General features: G+C 32.2%; 3 protein-coding genes across 6 annotated transcripts in view; 2 read left to right on the top strand and 1 right to left on the bottom strand.

Moving 5' to 3' along the window:
- The window catches only part of Trp1 (translocation protein 1), a 12648-nt gene extending 2217 nt beyond the window's left edge, over positions 1–10431 (bottom strand). Inside the window, exons 1-6 of one of the 3 annotated variants that reach the window (XM_013308941.1) lie at positions 10269–10431; positions 9841–9849; positions 2987–3113; positions 1237–1370; positions 961–1065; positions 332–543 (exon numbers count right to left, since the gene is read on the bottom strand). In XM_013308941.1, the coding sequence (XP_013164395.1) occupies positions 332–543; positions 961–1065; positions 1237–1370; positions 2987–3113; positions 9841–9849; positions 10269–10304 (623 nt within the window). In that variant the 5' untranslated portion in view covers positions 10305–10431. Of the gene's footprint in view, positions 1–331; positions 544–960; positions 1066–1236; positions 1371–2986; positions 3114–6798; positions 6863–9840; positions 9850–10268 lie in introns of those variants that run through there. The other 2 variants (XM_013308942.1, XM_013308943.1) reach the window with 2 other exon arrangements.
- A 281-nt stretch (positions 10432–10712) lies between these two features.
- kraken (serine hydrolase like 2 kraken) lies at positions 10713–15972 on the top strand. The gene is made up of 2 exons (XM_013308949.1): positions 10713–11083; positions 14798–15972. Exons 1-2 carry the CDS (start codon positions 11044–11046, stop codon positions 15703–15705), a joined length of 948 nt encoding a protein of 315 aa, XP_013164403.1. The 5' UTR covers positions 10713–11043; the 3' UTR covers positions 15706–15972.
- A 2339-nt stretch (positions 15973–18311) lies between these two features.
- Positions 18312–20414, top strand: LOC106115445 (importin subunit alpha-3). Of its 2 annotated transcripts, none has more exons than XM_013308799.1 (5): positions 18312–18500; positions 18829–18998; positions 19072–19214; positions 19625–19806; positions 19993–20414. In XM_013308799.1, exons 1-5 carry the CDS (start codon positions 18385–18387, stop codon positions 20408–20410), a joined length of 1029 nt encoding a protein of 342 aa, XP_013164253.1. In that variant the 5' UTR covers positions 18312–18384; the 3' UTR covers positions 20411–20414. The 2 variants fall into 2 exon arrangements, with proteins under 2 accessions (XP_013164253.1, XP_013164254.1); XM_013308800.1 differs by having other exon boundaries at positions 18373–18465.
- The last annotated feature ends 52 nt before the right edge of the window (positions 20415–20466 follow it).

Here is a 20466-nt window from a genome sequence, read left to right as displayed (position 1 = left end):
AGGGTATGGAAGGGAAATAGGAGTAAAATAAGGCTTTCGTCGCCGATCATCAGATTGTGCGTAGCATAACTTCCTCTTGAGGCGTGTTTTCTGATGTGCTGTCGTCTACCACAGTTTAAGTGTGTGCCAGATGCCCAATTACCCTTCTCACTCTTTCCTTCAAGTAGACAAAGTCAACTTGGCAATGGAGAGGGATGTACAAGGGGAAACATACCCTCAGTGGCCATTTAAAGTAGGCAAAACATAAGTAACCTATCAACTTATTTCAGATGTTACTGGAATCAGGTGTTCCGCCTGATGTTAAGGATAGATAATTGTGTTCGTTAGTCACCTGACAGTGGCGGGCCAGAGCGGGAACATGCAGACTCCGATGGTGCCAAAGACAACGAGCGCTCCGCACAGCCAGTAGTACCAGGGCATCGGGTCGTAGATCCAGACGTACGCGTCCGCGGTGTCCAGGAACATCTGCTCCATGTGCATCTCCAGCCTTATTTTACGCTTCTTCTTCTCTTTCTCCTTCTCCTTGTCTTTCTCTTTTGTATCCTGGAATTTTAATGATATTAGCTATAATTTTCCTTGAAAAAAATCTCAGTTAGTAGTCTTATTCGACAGGGAAATATTTTTGGTACTTATTTCATTCAGATCTGTTCAGTTTCTAGAATTATCTATACTAATATGAGAGGAAAGATTTGTTTGTTAATTTTTCTACCGATTGAAATATTGTTTTGGGAAGCTACAGTATCAGCGGGTACCACACCTGCTATACATATTTCTAGCTTTTATTTAATTCAACGCGGACGAAGTCGAGGGCAACTACTATACATAAATACACAATCCAAACCATTGTGTTATTACTTAGCACTGTAATTTAGGCATTAGTTGGAATTAACATTGAGAAAAAAATCTATGCGAAATTCACAGATTGCCTATATTTAAAATACACATAATAAAATCTCCTACCTTTCCCTCGCAAGCGCTGGCTTGATCTTTCTCATCTCCACTCTTGCTTTTCTCTGCCTCCTTTTTCTTAGACTTGCCTTTTAATTCTTGTTCACTGACGGGTATCTAAAATAACAAAATAACATTCAAATATACCTAAAATGAACGAAAGGAATAAATCAAGGGATTCTATTTTGAAATACATTTTTAAATATTCTCGTACACTTTGTAATTTACGTGAAGACATATTATTAAGCTAGAATTATGAATGAACAATTTTTATAAAGACCTATTTACCTTCTTAGCTCTGTGGAATAACTTATGTAGGAGCATTTGGTGAAGAAAGTCGGTGACTTCGAGACGCGTCGTGAATATAGGATTCTTCCCCGTCGCCCATTTTGATGTCAGCAAAGCGTCGACTGCCCTTGTGCCTAGCAATGATATTAATTTATTTTAACCTCTAATTTCTATAAATTGAGAGGCAATTGCTTGAAAATGACAGCTATTGCTTCTTTCGGATTTAAATGCGCCTTTTAATGTTATATCTATATTATTAGTTCGAATCCACTCTACTGCTACAAACCGCTACAACGCCAAGATGGCAAAAATCAAAAATGCACAAATTCCTATATATTATAGCCAGTCCATGTATATAGGTCATTGGTTTTAACTTTTTAATTGGCTGCACGTAATTGGTATTTGACCATCATCCATCCTTTTCTTTCTCATTGAATAAACAAAGAAAGGAATATGTTATACAGGTTGATACCAAATGTAAATCAGTTTAAGGGTACAAACACATTGCTATATAGTATTATGTAGGTTCATGGTATATTATTAGCCTGTGTTTACATAGGGAGCGTGTTTTGTTTTCATTGTCGACGGCACGTAGCGAAACAATGCGAGATTAGATTGCAACAGTTTCCCAACCATTGATTGTTTTATATTAAAATTAAGTATAATTTAGAGAATGTTCTTATGAATACTTAAATCGTTCAAGTGTCATTATTATACGTTACAACGTTAAAGTATAATATTTTTTGTTAATTATAAATGGGGATGTTTACAACAGATAGTTGAAATTTGGCATAAATGTAGAACATAGACTCGAAGAACACATAGACCATTAATTTTTTTTATTCCGCGCAGACGGAGTCGCGTGCGACAGCGACTTTAAACATAAAAACAAAAGTAAACAATTTAAGATTACATTTTCTAATGCGTTATATTTATAAACATGGATTTTACAAAGTGCTATAAACATTGTATGCATATCAAATGAGATTCTATTTAAACAAACATCTTGGACGCTTTTTGGAGCGAAATAAATTGAACAATACAACAAACATATTTTATCTAAACTCTTAATACACAGATTTAGAAGTATATTATGCTATGTCGCCCGCGACTCCGTCCACGCGGAATTAAAAAATACATAATTAGTTGCCTATGTGTTCTTCCAGACTATATTCTATATGTATGCCAAATTTCATCGCGATCCGTTCAGCTGTTTTGGAGATACATTTACACAAACAAACATCCATTCATCTAAACATTCGCATTTATAATATCAGTAAGAAGTAACATAAGATTAAAAGCTTATCAACGAATATCTCAGAAAAAAATTTTTACTTCGATTCCAAAAAATACAGAAAAAAAGATATCTACTGTTAGGAAGAAAATCCGATTCTGTGCCGGTGTACTGGCGCAACATTAGCCTTACTAAAATGTCGACGTTTATGTCCCATCACTATTCATTCTGACATTTGACTTTGTAACGAAAGCACGCCATTCGCGCCAAAGGATTCTATCTAATAAATGTCTAAAACTACATAAACAAATAATCCTTAATTCAATTCAAAATGTGTACCATTAATTGTGGATTTCCATTGTCATAAAACTTGCATTCGTCGCATTCTCTTTGAAATAACCAAGAGAATGTATAAACAGATACGTCAACAAGTCTTACGACAGTGGAAATTTACTATATTTTATTGTGTTTGGCTTTATAATTTGCTTATAGAGCCAAATACGTCTTTGTTCTTACCTGTAAAATATTCGACATGATGGTTCAAGAACTTGGTCTTTTTAGTTGGCACATTGGCCTTCAGCCACTTGGCCACCGCATATTCTTCGCTGGTCGGCTTCTCCGACTCAGTCGCTTCACCAAACTCCTGGAAGATTAAGATATCTTATAGAGCTAGTTTTAAAAACAGAGTCAAACGTACTACGACTCATCCAAGAGTTACAACTCTTATGAGATCAAGAGATGTAACTTTTTTCGTCTTATCGATTTGTAAACATCTCCGTTACGAGGGACTTATTATGAGGTCATTGACCTTAAACGAACTCTTGGACCTTCGTACGACTCAATTATGTTTTAGATGGTTTTTGACGGATCTTTGCAGAAGCAATAGCTATTGGAATTAGTCGGCGTACCCGGGGATTTACTTTAAATTAACACGTTCAATGCCACCGACTAGCGTTATGATTTCACTTAACTAAAACCGTAGTGGCATTGCACGTGTTAATAGAAGATAAATCTGATAACATATTTTAGATATCTTCGTTACGGAAGACTTTTCCTTTCCTTCATCATCAGCGATTCATTTAGCTTTCCATAAATAGCGTCTTTGCCTCCTTTTGCTTTAACAATCCTGTTTATAATACGCTCAGAAATAATCTTATGTAAAATGTTTTGACCAGACGGCATTGACATTGACAGCTTCATGCTAATGTTCTCACCCAAAACTTACATAATTGCCGTATATCTTAGTAGAGAAATTATTTAATAAAAATGTCTGTTTCTTTTATATCTCTGAACCGATTACATTACTTCATAGATTAAAAATCTTCGATTCCAAAGATGAGCAATATTCTTTAGTATAATGAACACGTTACATGCCTCAACGGTTTGGCAGCTTGTAAAAAATGGAACTCTCCAAGCAAGTCGGTGGCAGTAAATGTGTTAAAACACTGGCCACAAGGGATTCAACAATAAGAAAAAAGTTGGATGTGAATGTCAACTCTTTGGTAGAAATCAAATACCGTGATATCAAATTATTATTTGATGGTAATTTCCGAATAGGAAATATAAAATTACTGGGAAATACTGCTCTACGCAAGTAAATCGCAAGGCTAGAGGGCTATATAAACTGCAAGTACAGTAATTATACAGAAACTAGGTTAATTGATGTTTAAACGTAGATTTATTTAGCAAACATTGTCGCGTGCACTTCATGAAATTATTATGATGAGCTATATAACTATAATTCATTACTAGTATCAGATTTTAAAGACGCCCTATAATAACGACCGGAATCGATATTCGATCTTGAATCATTTTGGAGTATTTTATATGCAACTTTTCAATCGATTTGGTTTAAATTTAAGGAATCTAAAGATCGCAATATCGAATCAAAAATGATCTATTGTTTAGTGGGCGCTCGAATAATTTTTAAACCACGTTTCTTACTAAATAATTTAATGTAATGTTTAAACCGATCTCAAGGATCAAATATTGATTTCAGTCATAACACTTTTATATTGTAAACTAGCTGTCGCCCGCGACTCTGTCCGCGTGGATATATAAAAAAACTTATTAGTGTAGCTTATGTGTTCTTTCAGACTATGGTCTTTACGTATGCCTAATTTAATCGATACCCGTTCAGCCGTTCTAGAGATATCTTCAATCACCCATCTATCCATCTAAACATTCGCATTTATAATATTAGTAAGTTAAATAAAAAGCAGCTCTTCAAGGCATAAATTCGAAAAAAATTATTAAATAGTATCCTATGTCCGTCTCCTGGCTCTAAGCTACTTCCTCACCAATTTTCAGTCATATCGGTAAAGCCGTTTTTGAGTTATAAATAGTGTAATTAACACGACTTTCTTTTATATATATAGAAGATATAATAGTAGACGTGCAATACAAAAATGTTTTTGTAAAAATCAATCTAATTTAGGAATTCAAGTAATTTACTAAAGCAAAATAATTCTTATGAGGTACACTTTTGATAAGACCACTTAAAATCGGATACTCGAAGGAATAAATAAAAATAATTTAGTCATTCTTATCCTTTTAAGTAAATTCAGGACCTGATACGAAAAGTTAAGTGTATTTTTAAATCAATAAAAATCCCAAAATAAACTTAGCTTTTATACGCGTGAGTAAAAGGTTTAGTATATTAAGATCGAAAAAAGGTTGAGGACCTCGCAGATACTTAATGAGATTTACTTTTTATTTGTTAGTACCGAAAGTAAGGGTCAATAAATTCGGTACATATTCACAAATCTTCATACAAAAATTGTAATGCCAGAGATCATAAACTATGGGTATCCTTGTATAAAAACTTTTTGTCAACCCATTCATTATTGCATAAAACAGAGATAAGAAATGTTTTTCTACAAGTTTTAGGGCAGTGGAAATTGACAATTATACCGTAAATTTAACATATTATGATGTCTGAGCTATACATGCTAGTGCAGTTATTAAGTTCTTATGTCCTAGTCAAAGTTTGATGTAAATTTTAGACTATTTTCGCTACTAGGCAGAATAATCCACTAGACAACATAATTTTGCCTAATTTAGAAAATATAAAAAAGATGTTAGTGAAGGGTGGATAAGCAATACGACACATGAATTGCCTTTTTTTAAGTTTTCGATACAATTCAGAAACTTTCATATTGCCCAGAACTAAAAGCGCTTTAGTCTAGTCGGTATGAAGAGAAAATAATGGATGTGTTTCAGAGTGCAATTGACCCTTTTGTCTGAGCCCTACCACACAATATTTGATTATGATCGGCAGATTTACCGTCTATGATTCCAATATTGTGAGCTTTTGTAGCCAAAACATCTTAATTGATTTTCTAGACTGTAGTTTTCGATTCGTATTTTCCCCGTAAGATTATAGCGCTTTTACCTAGACAAAAATCCTCGTTTAATATTGTTGTCTCTGTTTCTTCAATGATAACGACAGGGATGTCGATATCTATATATATAAAAGAAAGTCGCGTTAGTTACACTATTTATAACTTAAGAACGGCTTTACCGATATGGCTGAAATTGGTTAGAAGGTAGCTTAGAGCAAAGAGACGGACATAGGATACTATTTGTTCATTTTTTTCGAATTTGTGCCTTGAAGAGCTGTTTTTTTATTTAACTTACTAATATTATAAATGCGCATATTTAGATGTGTGTGATGTTGATGGATGGATGGGTGGGTGGGCTACCACTAATTCAGTTTTTTTAGATATTCACGCGGACGGAGTCGCCGGCGACAGCTGGTGTTTTATATAGAGATTTTAGTCTCATAAACCATCAGACAAATAAAACGGCCACATAAATAACTAGCAGTTACCCGCATCTACGTTGACGCAGAATTAATAATCTAGTAATTTATAATATTAACTAGCGGACCCGACAGACGTTGTCCTGTCTACACGTCTTTAATTTGAATAAATTAATATGAAGTTAATATTTGATGAAAATTGTGAATCTAAACCATTCCCAGAACCCCCTTGAACACACACAAAAAATTTCATCAAAATCGGTCCAGTCGTTTGAGAGAAGTTCAGTGACATACACACTCACAGAAGAATTATATATATATAAAGATATAGACAATTGTATGTTAAACTAATAAACATTTAAAACATATTATAATTTTACGAAATTCTATCACAATAAAGTCGAAATAACATAAATCATACGTAAAACATATAAACAAAATTATCAACAACCTAAAATTTATACCCTAGTTTCTACGGAACTGGTACAATATATTCTTCCATACATCTCTTAACTGAATCCACATACGCGCAAATAAAGAAATTAATAAAATAATTTAAACTTACAAATTCCCCCATGCCTGACACCACCTAACTGTCACACTATTGACACACGTATGCCGAGTCCGGAGCGAGCGCAGGTGAAAGTGTGCCAGATCTACTTATCCACGACCACCTCCTACTTAGGGACACAATCGAATGACTTAGACTATCGGCATGCCTTGTACCTTTTGCATTTGCATTTCAAGTAAAAAAAAACAAATTGAATTACGTGCTCCAAAAACGCCTTTTAAGGAAGGGTCGACTTAATTTTGCGGATCGCGATATCGTAATTGCAATTTAAGAGAAGTATTAAAAAGTGTTTTTTTTACATAATTGTGACGTTTTAAAAAAAATGCGTTTCGATCTTTTATAGCTTCACGTATGTCATTATATTAATAAATTAGGTATCACTCGCGACGCCATCCGCGTGGTTAATAGTAGTAGACTTAATTAGAAGCCTACGTGTTCTTCCAGATTTTGTTTTACATCTATGACAAATTTTACCGTGTTACGTGAAGCAGCTCTGGAGATACCTTCGAACAACCGGATGCTTGTATGGATATACACCCAAACATTCGCATTTTTAATATAAATAAAACGTAGCGAAAATTTCGTACAACTTTAAAAGATAATCAGATAAAATTTAGAAGAAGTACATAACGCTTGATGAAAAATATTAATTTATGGTTGACCATAAATTAAAGATTTTTTATTTTTTTATTTCGCCCAATAGGAGACTCGCATAGTTGACGCGTCGACGTCAATAGCCTAATGGTTAAGAGTATGGACTTCCGATCACGAAGTTGGGGGTCCGAACAAGTATATCATGTCCTAGCACAAGCTTAGTTGGAATGGTACAAGAAATGTTATCAAATTAACAAAACTCTGCTGATATTTAAAAAAGCTAATTGTCACTAGTTGAAAATATAAAATAAAAACATCTCATTCCCTGCATTTCCGCGTCTTCCTGCGCTAATGACGTTCATCTCGTATTGAGGTCACGGCCACGTTCAGCGCAGCTATCGAACTGCAGTTGTGACGTACGTCTTCAACACTCCACATTCTAAATGGCCACTTTATACACAATGCTCAGACTTACAGTAAACATAAGGTCATTGGCAAATTTTTATAGGGACAAAATAAGCATAAGATTGTTTAAACACGTACGCTGGTATCAATCTTACCAAAGTGGACTCGCCAGGCAAGTCAGCATTACAAGTGTTAACACCTATGGTGGCTGGAGTTGCGCTTAAGACCAGAGTATACTTAGTGCTCTTAAAAAGTGTTAATATAAAAAAATAATGCAATTCCATCTATCTATTCATAAGTCAAGAAAAAAGCCATGAACCCATTGTCTTTTTAAATTTACCAATATATTTAAGCCAACTGTGCGAGTTATTTGACCGGCGCCCTTTCAAAGGTCGCGCAGAACGGCTACCTTTCGACCTTGCGTTTAAAGGTTAAGCTCTAAAGAACTTTAGTTATTTATCTTAACTGACTAAACTTACAATATGCTTTTTACTAAACCTAGGACCACGAAATATGACTAAAATAGCAAAAAAAGAACAAAGATGGAATATGTGAAAAAAATAATTTTTAAAATAGGTAAATAAATACTAAACATAAAAAAGGACCAAATAATAGTTAGTTAATTTAAAATTTAAAATTAACTTATTTTTATGTTGAAGTGACTTAAATTGTGGACTTGCAAATCCTCTGATTCTTTTTTCCTGTACCATCATTACCTGCGTAAATACTTTTTGGCTTTACCTCTCGACAACTTACCACTGTGCTAAGTGGAATTGAACATTTAAAGGGTTCCAAATACTATCTTATCTTTGATCAGTCCATTAGGTGGTTATGGATACTTGCTTTTCTTGTATTTGTTTTAAAAATTTTAGATAAAATTGTTTATTTATAAAACAAGATGGTTACGGGTGATTTCACAAAGCTATGCCTAGTGTAGATTTGTTTTAATAATCTTACTGTAAGTTTCCACTGTCATAATACTTGTTTTTTCAATGAGAACGTAAAAGATAACATAATTTTTAATGCATATTTTGGCAGTAACACTCTTGGTTAATAATATACTTTGTCATAAAACTGAAATAGGCCTTCGATTATGGTGCATTATTGCTTCACTTTTTTATAACAGAAGTGGGCAAATGAGCAGCGGGAACACCAAGGTGTACACTCTATCAGAATATGACTGTCTCTGACATAGGAAATAGGTGCATGACACAACAAAGACAAAAGACATTATACCACATATAGTACTATAATACTATGCAACTTTAATTGTTCAGAGATTTTTGATATTACATCATTGCATTATCAATTGACTTCATTAATCCAATAAATGAACATCAATTTGTCAAAATTTAATTTCAAAAGAAAAGTCAAGTATTTTCTCTAATTCTTCGATTATTTTAAATCAATTTAAAACAGACCTTTATATAAGAACTTAGTCATATAGATATCAAGCCTTAGTTTCCTCTATAAATAGGAATTGTGAGGAATATAATAATGTTTTTTGATTTTAAACTTTCAATCAATGTATAAATGGTGCAATTTTCAAAGATATCAACCCTTAAGATTTTTTTAGCAATTTCTGTGAAGTAAAGCGGTGTCATGTGAAAACACATAGAAGACAATAAACACAAAGTGACAAAAGTTTGAAACACAGCTAAAGTATTGTGTATAGTGATAGTGTACATGAAACATTACATTTGCAAACCAATATTAATAGTCAAAGTATGAAATAGTGAAACCTAAACAAAAGGCTACAATTAGTCCTTCCAAGAAAAGAACATGTGTTCATTATGGAGGTCAACAAACTTTAATCAAATACATAGTATTCAATATGTAAATTTAACCATATAGATATCAGTTGAACTAAATTATAGTTACCATAAGAATATAAGTGAAGAAAGGAAAGAAATTAAATATTGTTATAACCCCTCTACACTACTGTAAACCAAGTGTAAATATATATCACATACTAGTGCAGCCTTTGTGGCTCACTGTACACAAAACTACTAAGTGAAAAATAAAATCAAATCAAACCTTTCTTTTCTGAAACCAAACAAAAATAAACATAAGTTTCTACTATTTTGTTGTCTAAAATAATTAAAATAAATAAATGATTTTATTCTTTGTTTTTAAAACAAATCAATATTTAAGCTATTTTAAATTAATTCCTAGTATCATATTATTCGTAAAAATCTAAAACAGGACAAAAATAACACGTTTTAAAGTACATCGTAATAGACAAAAAAGGAAAATAACTGCGTCATTTTCATATTCATACGCACAATGGTTTTTCACGACGTATACTGAAAATTCACACCGAATTTAGGCATTCAGCCAGACCCAACGAATTAACTTTATTTGAAGAATTGTAATATTGCCTACTGAAGTGTATCAATTAATTTTTATCGAACATTAATTTAGTATAATTAAAGATATTAAGAAAATACTGTAAAATTCCATACCTCTTTTCGCTTTTTAGTTTTCCTCTTCTCTGCCATTATAAAACAAACTTTGTCAACGTAGCGGTTTTCAGTATCTTGCTTACTTGTCTAAAATCTTACTTTTCTCTCGACTCTGTTCTCAAAAGGATGATTTTGGTCTTGTTGTGTTATGACAGAACAGATTATACACCAACACAGAATATAAAAGATAGTGGTCACGTCATTTCGAACTTTAAAGAAATTTTTCAATAAAATCAAATTCGTTTGTGTCATGAGTAACAAGCCTAACAAGCTATATTTATAAAGTTAAAGTAAGTAAAAAGTAAAATAGGTAAAGGTGATTTTTTGGTGTTTATTCTGTATAATCTGTGTTTATCAATGTGAGTGAATGGAATTTTTCTTTATTATTTCAATGATTCATTTCTTTATCATTAATTACCTATAATCATTTTATCATTTATTCGTAAATGTCAGTTAGCTGTCACTGTCAGTTGCTACTTGGTCCTTGTTCTTTTTTATTCGTTTTACACGATCGTTCTGTCTGCCGATGCGGTTGTTTGCGCATTTTCTTGGATGTAGATTAGCGTCATACATTGGACGAATTTAGCACCTTATTGATTAAATCTTCCTTGTGATAAAAACGTGGTGAACTTACGAAGTGTTTTATGCGGACATCATTTAGCATTAATCTTGTGGACTCTATTTAATTAATTAATAATAAGTTTTCATAGCTAGATAATCGCCGTTAACTACTTCTTAAATATATTAATTAAGTGTTAAATATCCGGAATTGAAAATGAGTCAAGACAAATCTAATGGACATAATATCGAACCAGGTAATTTTATCTTTTTATCGAATCCAATCATATTTATTTGTTATCAATTACAAATATTCACAGGCTTTTATTGCCACTTTCATTCTATTTTATTTTTTTAATTAGAAGATTCACTGTATGTGAATGATGAAATTCATTATATTTTGAAACTATAAAGATTAAAATATAATATATAATTTATCACTCAACCAAACTATATGTGTAATACGGAATATTTTATCTTAGTCTCATGGCTAGCCATTTTTTTTTTCATATTGTGTGTATTCAATAAACCTCAATATGCAACTGCATGTAAATTAAATTGAATTTTGTAATTTTGAGACAAATTTTGATATATTGACAGATTGTAAAAAGATTCTATTGACAAGTTATTGCTTAATTATATTTAATAACGGAATAAATCAATATGATGAACCTAATAATGTGACATGATGACACACTGTAGAATTAAGAGTTCATCAATTTATTGCTTGAACCCCCGGAAGTGTAAACTAAAATAAAAGAAATGAAATGTCAAAGTTCATTGCGTGGAAGTTACAAAAACATTCAATCATTTGCATTAATCATCGGTTAGGAATAACATAAGTTAACATAAACAATTGTTTACCGAAGGGATAAGTAGAGATTATCTTTTATTGCTATCTCTATGTATATGTTCCTCGGTTACCCCTTATTTCGCCTTTAAGATGTTTAGCAAATCACTATTTTTTGTAATTATACTACATACATTGGCAATCAATCGAGTTGGTTACTACATTTAATATGACCACTAAATTCTTCAAAAAATAAATAAGTTCACAAGAATTGGAAGTGGAAGAGGATTTTCCGGATGAGAGGATGCATGGAATGGGAAAATATTATCTCAGTGCATCCCCTCATCTATTGATTAAAGGTAGGCAATGCATGCAATTGCAAATGTCTATGGGCAATGGTCGCTTTGCTATTCTAGATTTCAGGTGGCCGTTTGCTCGTTGACCGCTTTAAAATATAAAAAAAAATACTAAACAAATACAAAAAAGTATTTAGCTATTCAATTTCTCCTTTGTTGAATCTTTAATTTAATTAATAGTGCATTTGTATGTGTTATATTCATGTCATGCGACGGAACAGTGCCATCTATAATTTATCGATATCATGCGACGTAAAGCCCGGCCGTGTCGAGATCAAAGTTCAAATTAACGTTTGTTTCTTGCTATCGTTATATCGGACGATTGTATTTACTCAGGTGATTTCCGATTTCTATTATCATTTAGATTGGTTGGAAAAATTGTGTTAAAAACGATAAAAAGCTAATTGTATTAAAAATTCCAGATTGGCCTATTTAGAGATTTTAAATTGCGATTTTATTAGCGAAATTAAGAGCGTCATCATTTTTTTTAATGAGAATTAATGGCAGAGAAAGGCCAGTCTAGTACCTACTTTCACTAGTTTAGTACGGTCGAGTGATATTGCGCAGTATTAGATTATTTCGTTTATTAGTGTGTCCATGTTTAAAACACCATGTTTGTAAGTTATTACGGAAAAATTTGTGGCTCTATATTTAATGTAATGCTGACGAATAGACCTACCAAACTAATAGACAAAAACATACTTTTATTATAATGTTGGTAATATGTTTTTACATGTGTTGCGACTATAAAAACTAATTCGTTCACAGTTAGTTTTACAAAGTGACGGACCGGTTTTATGTTATCAGTACATTTGCAGAAATGCTTATACGAATTATCTCTGTCTACTTCACTCACTTTTCTACTTAATCATTCGTGTGTTAATAATGCCATCCCACTCATCCACTTAGGCAAAGAGATAGAGATAGTGTTCGTAAAATTTTATATTTGAAATTTACAGTTCCTACAAATGCTTGTCAATCTGATAAGCAATTAGCATACAATTTTGTAAGAAAGATCCTTACTTTGGTGTTCTAAAAATAGTATGTAGATTAGTTTTATTAGTTTCTACAATTGCTAAAAATTTGGGTTTTTAGTTAATCTTTGCCTTGATATCTGCGCAACATGTCAAGGCACTCAGCCTATTCGACACATTCGAAGTAGTGGTCATGTAGCAATCAATAATAGACGGAAGGTCTCTGTCATCGCAAAGATGATTGACTTTATTTAAAAAAAAATGAAAAAAAATGGATTTACATCAAAACATACAAATGATGAATAAAATTGGTAATAAAAACAAATAACACAAACAAAAACTGAACGATTTTTTTCATATGCATGGTAATATTATATTAAAATCAATTCCAATTAAATAATTTAATTCAAATATCAAAATTAATTTAATAGTATTTAATTTTTTCCTAATTTTTATTAGTAAAGTGAAACAAACATTTGACACTCAGGCTGTATTATATTCAAACTAGCTATCGCTCGCGACTCCATTCGCGGGGAATTCAAAAAATATATTTAGTAGCCTATGTGTTCTTCCAGGTTATGTTCTACATCTATGGCAAATCAGCCAGATCCATGTAGTCGTTCTGGAGATATCTTCAATCTCCATCCATTCATCTAAATATTTCCAATTTTAATATTAGTAATATAGTAAGATTACACAAAAGAAAATATTTAATCAGTTACCAAATCGTGTCCACCTTGGAGACTTTTTATTTCTATAAATGAACTTCCGTCATTGTCTTATCAAGGTCAGTAAACAAGCAAATATTAAAATTTAGTTAACGTATGACCGACTTGCGCATAATGTGGCAAAAATTGGAACTACACGCGTAAGACAGCTGATTGGCATACACTATGTCGTCTGCTGATTAGTGGGCCTAACACGAATATTTGTGACAATCGTCATCGTATCGTAATCGTAAATTTATGTAACGCCTATCGGGCTCAAAGTACAACTCATACTAATCTTGACATAATTGTCGATGATGATACGAGCGTCGGTGGCTCAGTTGTTAAGCACTTGACTTACAATCTGCATGTTCCAAGTTCGAATACCGACATGTACCAATGTGTGTTTCGATTTTCTACATATGTATTATACATTTATCCAATGATCTTACGGTAAGCTAAGGAAAACATCGTGATGCAACCTGCACATGTCTGAGAAGAAATTCAAAGATATGTGTGAAGTCAACCGACCTTGTGCCAGCATGGTTGACTATGTAGTCACCTCTAGCATAGTGCAAGCCCTGAGCCCCTTAGTGGGGACGTATAGTGAGATGATGATGATACGAAAGCTATTATCTTCGTGATAGGCGCACAGATTTCTATGTTATTAATAGAAGCGACATCAAACATTTTTATATGTCGATTATCTATAGCGCCAATTTAATTCTATTTTAACCTTCAATCAATCAACTATCAACAGATTACGGCTTCTGGTAATAGTTTTATCGGCTTATCGTATCATTAATTGTTATATAAATTCTTTTCATGTTATATAAAAAACTTATAATATATTAAATAATCTGAGTTTTTATGTTTCATGATAGTTTTTGCTAATTTATACAGGATAAGAACTATAAAGATTTTTATATTAATTGCTGATAACAAATATTAATATACAATGTTTTATCGAACTTATTATCATATCTAGGAAATGTATTGCATCCGCGTTGTACGATTCGATATAATATTAAAAGATAGTATAGGGTACACATAATATGAAGTGATAAAGTCCTTGTGTAGTAGTGATACTCACAATTTTGATTAAATACAAGTCAAAATATGTAATCCAAGCATTCTTTTTCAGAGCTACCTGCTGGTGTTCAAGTTGAAGAAATAGAAATCCCAGTACCATGGGGTCACGTCGCTGGACGATGGTGGGGCCCTAGGAACAAGCAGCCACTGATCGCTATCCACGGCTGGCAAGACAACGCAGGGACCTGGGATAATCTTATCCCACTACTGCCAACGTCAACCTCCGTCCTGTGTCTTGATCTCCCCGGACACGGCCTCTCCTCACACTATCCGACCGGAATGCTCTACTACATATTCTGGGATGGGGTAGCGTTACTAAGAAGGATAGTTAAACACTTTAAATGGAGTAAAATCAGTCTAATGGGACATTCTCTAGGTGGCGCATTAAGTTTCATGTACGCGGCCTCATTCCCGGATGATGTGGATAGCATTATTTGTATAGATATTGCCAGTCCTGCTGTAAGAGTGCCAGAAAACATGGTTAAAGCGACTGGCTGGTCTGTTGATAAGATTCTAGAATATGAGACGTTATCTGAAAATAAGATACCTTGCTACGATTATGAAGAGATGATCGATATAGTAGTTGATGCATACAAAGGGTCAGTGTCAAGGGAGAATTGCAAAGTTCTGATGAAGAGGGGCATGGCTCCGACGCCGGCACATTTGAAAAAGAATGGATACCATTTTAAAAGGGATCCGAGACTCAAAGTGTCTGTTCTAGCAATGATGTCTTTAGAAACAGCATTAGCTTATGCTGCTAAAGTAAAATGCAGAGTACTTAATATCAGGGCGATTCCTGGACAGAATTGGGAGAGATTGGATTATTACATGGCGGTTGTTGACAAACTTAAAGAGACAACTGACGTAACTTATATAGAAGTGGAAGGTACACATCATGTACAATTAAATTCACCAGAAAATATAGTTAATATAATTGAAGATTTCTTAGAAATGTACTAACTGTACGCTTAGGCTTGTTACAATGTTGTGATAAATTGTGATGATGGAATTAGTTAGCAAATTAGCACGATGAGTCGATATGTAACGACTATAAATGTAGTTTTAAGTGTAATTTTATTTATTCCTATTTAGTTAATAGATAACGCAACAGCTACAAATAATTTATTCACAAATTTCTGCTTCCACAAAATTAGTCTTAAACTAAAAATAGATTTAAGAACGAAATAGATACGAGGTAATAGTAGTATTGCAAACTTCAGCATGAAATTTTGTTTTTTTTTATTGCGCCAAGTTATAACTTTAAATTTTGTAAGTGGTTTTATATGGTTTTTTTTTTCAGAAAATTCCTAGTTTTATTTCTAAAAAATTGACTTGTAATATGTTAAGAAAGATTAACTGCTTTCTTTAAACATTTTATATTTGACATAAACATATGTTAGTACAAAGTTTTTTATGTTTTTGAATATTTTAGTAATGCTGCATTATAAGACATTTCATGCTAAAGTGAATAAACAATATTTTATGTTATTACTAACTTAAAATATTATATTAACTTTAGTGTCTATGTGTGGCATAACCTAAAATAATAATTTCTCATAGAAGCATCTCAAAGTTTGTAATTCTATGTTCAAAAACTAATAGACGCCATTTTAATCAACCGCCTGACTGTGGGTTTTGATTGCAGTGAAATATTGGCGTCTCTCACATTATCTTTGAAAAAATAGAGATAACAATATACCTGATAGTATACAAATGACACATCGTTACTAAAGGTTAGTGACCTCCTCGATCGAATAGACGAACTGCATTTTACGTAAAAATTCCAAAAAAAATTTACTGGAATATTATTTCTCACATAACTTTTAACTATTATTGTATAACACTAATTAGCCTTATATTAAAATATTAGTCCACTTTATGTCATAATTAACATAATAATTAAAAAATCAAAAGTAATTTTCACAATGTATGAATTAGACTAGCACCTGCTTACTTTAGGTTTTCAATCGAAAAAGGGGGTTTAAATTATTATATTACGTAGTAATTTATTCGAATATATAAAATAAAATAGATATACAAGCAATTACAATTATTATATTATGTATTGAGAGCGAGGCGGACGTGACGTAATTTTTTTTTCTGAACCTATTGTTATAATAACCTGTTTGAAATAATAGCTTATAAAGCAAATATAATAATATAACCTAAATATAATTGTTTTATTGACAATAAGTCCATAATGGCTGAACGAATCACAATAAAATATATATACATACTGTGGAAGAACATATAGGCTACTAATTATGTTTTTATTCTAATTCCACGCGCACGGAGTTGCGGGCGACCACTAGTTGCAGTAAAAAAATTGAGTTGATAGTTATCGACAATTGGAAATTATTCTGATGAAAGTCCGAGTTCATTCGTCTTGTACCTACAGTGTTAAAAAAACAGCAATAGCGAGTAATAAATTATTTTTGGTCTGTAATTTATTCAAACAATAACAATTTACATAACCATATTATTTAGTAATTTATTTTTAATAATGTCTCTAGTTTTTGCTGATGCTTGTAGATATTTTATCTTAATTACTTGCGAAACTGGAAAATATTAACTTTTATATTTATCTAGTTGTTAATTATAGTTTTTCATTGTTTTTGCAGGTTGTAATTTATTGGCGCTAAATGTGCCTCGCCTTCGCATCGTGATTGGTTACTTAAAGTAATTAATCGTTTTTTTTTTCTTTTGCCCTTCGAACGAGCGTTTATTTTTTTATAAACAAATTTTATTTATTCGACCTGTCTGTTGAAGAGTGCCAAAGACTATTTTTGATTCATTATATTACCCGTAATAAGACGGAAGAGAATTCATTAGATATTGAAATAATTTACTAGGGATTTCGAGTCCAAGGGTCTTGTTCTTTGTATTTTTTAAATTCAATTACTTATTATTCAATGGAAACCTCCATCCAACTTCCGCAGCGATTTTTTTGTGCAATGTAATTGACCATCAATTCAGCTGGAAGATAGATAAAATAAAAATCTATTTGACATGTACCATTTACTCCTTACATGATAATCTCGATAACGGTAACGCATTGAACGTTGCATTTATTAATAACAATACAATAATAGTCAATACATCTAAGGAATTAATGCCATTTAAAATGAAAACAAGTATTTTAAACTTTTCCAACGTTAATTGTCTCTAATCTTGCGTTAATTCCATAAGGCATAAAAGTGATTTGAAATTACTTAGTAGAGGACCAATTGAAATACCACTAAAGAGTATATAATATTATTAGATGGTAACACCGTACGGGTGGCAGAACGGTAGGATTTTATCTACAAAAGAGGTGGCATCATTGGTATGCTCTTGCCATTGGTCGGGGATGATACGATTCTTTTCAACAGTACGACGCAACGGCTAACAATATAATATATGAATACCACTACCAAATATTTTTTATACAGACAACACCAGAATTTGGTTAAAAAGTGAAAAATCTACGAAGCAGTTACATACTCTTTGATAAAAAAATAAAATCTTTTATATACTCTTTGCAAAAAATGTCACTTGTCAGATTTGTTTTGATTTCAGTTCGTATATCATAATTTAAAAGAAAACGGGAGAGTTTTATAATTTTACCAAGCTCAAGTCTTCTAAAATAAAATTACAATTATGGACGACGCTCCTGTAAATTATATAAGGGAATCTACAAGAGAGATCTTAAAATTAAACCGACGATCTCATAGAAATGAAGTGAGTGATCTTCAACGTTCTATAAAAGATTTGAGGTATTATATCGTATGAAAATTTATTTATATCTCTTTCCTGTTTATTATCTGCCCTAGATAAAATAGTTATATATTTTTTGGGCTAGGTTTATTAGGATAATCTATAAGTAATGGGGTGAATGGGTTTCATACTTTGTATTATAAACAACTATTACTCGAGACATGATGTACGAGTAAATGTGTGCATGAAAGATAAGTATGGTATACCAGAATCTTATTAACATAAAAAATATTTTTTGTCCACTCTTCTGTATTGAGTGTACTATTTATTAACGTTATAAGGGGAAAAAATTACAAATTGTTGAAATTACTTAATTTCTTATTTCAGATTATCACCAGAAAATATTTCGTCCATTGTACAAAATTTAAAATCAAAGTCCCATGTAACTGTAGAGAATCTTCTAATACTTAAAAATGTATTGATAGATGATGAAAAGAATATTGAAGTTGTTTTAAAATGTTATGGAGCTCTGCGTGGGTTAGTAAGGGAATTAACAGGTGAGTAAAAAGAGATTTTTATCTATATTTTGGTGAATAAAACCAAGTAAGTTACAAAACATTTAATTTTCAGGTAATAATGTATCAAAGCAATGTGCTGCGGCAGGGTGCTGCTGTAACCTGGCACTCGGTGATTCCAGAGCCTGTACAGCTATAGCTAAAGCAGCAGGGCCGTACCTTACTGTACTGCTTGATAATCCAATAACTGAGTTAGCGGTAAGCATAGATTCAAATTGAAAATAGTTACCAAATTTATACTAATATAAAAAATATACTTATGTTATATTTTTGCACTAGACTTCTCCACAAAATTATAGAACTCCATATTATGAAATGTTTATAATATTAATATTTCAAACACCTGATGATAGCATAAAAGTTTTTTGATATTTCAATTAATTTTAATTGCAACAGATGGCATTAGTTTTTTCACAATATTAATTTGGATAAAAATTCCTATGATTTTTTATAACATTAGCTGTCGACTATATGTTCCTCTAGACTATGTTCAACATCTATGACAAATTTTGGCAAGATCCATACAGCCATTTTGGAGATACCTTCAAACAAACATTCATCAAACCATCTAAAAATCCGCATTTATAATATTAGTAGTCACTTTTCAGATGACCTGTGCATGGACTTTAGGCAACTTGGCTGGGTCAGGGCCTAAAGTCTGTGATATACTTGTTGCACAAGGCGCAGTTTCCAAACTCTGCAATATGCTGCAGATACACAATGAAAATATACAAGATGCAGCAGTTTATGCCTTGTTACACTTTGCTTATCAAATGGAGGATGATTTCAAGTAAGTTTTTTTTTATATCATAAGGTGGCAAACTAGCGATCGGCCACCTGAAATCAGTGAAATAGCAAAGTGACCATTACCCATAGACAAAGTTTTTATTATAGTTTGCTAAATAAAACAAAAATTACTATTAAGTAGGTCGTCATATGTTGCTTTTAACCAATTAAAAAAAAACAATATTTTCAGGCCAGAATACCTACAAAAAGTATTAATAGCTCTGTCAAAGTTGGAAGTCAATGCAACCACAAGTCGACTGTCATTTACACTCTCCTGTCATGTGGATTTCAAAGACAATATGCCAGAGGAATTAATAGACAAAATGTTGGCGACACTGAAACGAACTGTCAAAATTCATTCGGAAAATTGTGTACGAAGTCAATGTGATTGTGAATTATTATATGCTGTAAGAACATTAGCAAATATGAACATTGAAGTGTATGATATTATATTGAATTATTTCTTAGAAAATAATCTAGGAGAAGTTCTTTTGGAAGTTTTGAACAAAGACAGTGGTTCAGTTAATGAGTCATTATTATGGTTGTTAGGAAATTTGTACAACTGTAGCCCTAGTAATGACTTTTTCAAACATTTATCTAGTCTATAAAGTAATAAAATGATCTCCTGTTTTAATTCATTACCCATATTATATCTTTTTCATAT

This window comes from Papilio xuthus, unplaced genomic scaffold (assembly GCF_000836235.2).
Source record: "Papilio xuthus unplaced genomic scaffold, Pxut_1.1 DF827789.1, whole genome shotgun sequence".
Taxonomy (NCBI): domain Eukaryota; kingdom Metazoa; phylum Arthropoda; class Insecta; order Lepidoptera; family Papilionidae; genus Papilio; species Papilio xuthus.
The sequence above is the reverse complement of the archived record's forward strand: the minus strand, read 5'-3'. Positions and strand labels throughout refer to the sequence as shown.

Coding starts and splice junctions, on each gene's coding strand:
- kraken (XM_013308949.1), top strand. CDS start 11,044: ATGAGTCAAGACAAATCTAATGGACATAATATCGAACCAG. Junction 11,084..14,797: donor TGGACATAATATCGAACCAG/GTAATTTTATCT, acceptor ATTCTTTTTCAG/AGCTACCTGCTGGTGTTCAA.
- LOC106115445 (XM_013308799.1), top strand. CDS start 18,385: ATGGACGACGCTCCTGTAAATTATATAAGGGAATCTACAAGAGAGATC. Junction 18,999..19,071: donor GTTAGTAAGGGAATTAACAG/GTGAGTAAAAAG, acceptor TTTAATTTTCAG/GTAATAATGTATCAAAGCAA. Junction 19,215..19,624: donor ATCCAATAACTGAGTTAGCG/GTAAGCATAGAT, acceptor GTCACTTTTCAG/ATGACCTGTGCATGGACTTT.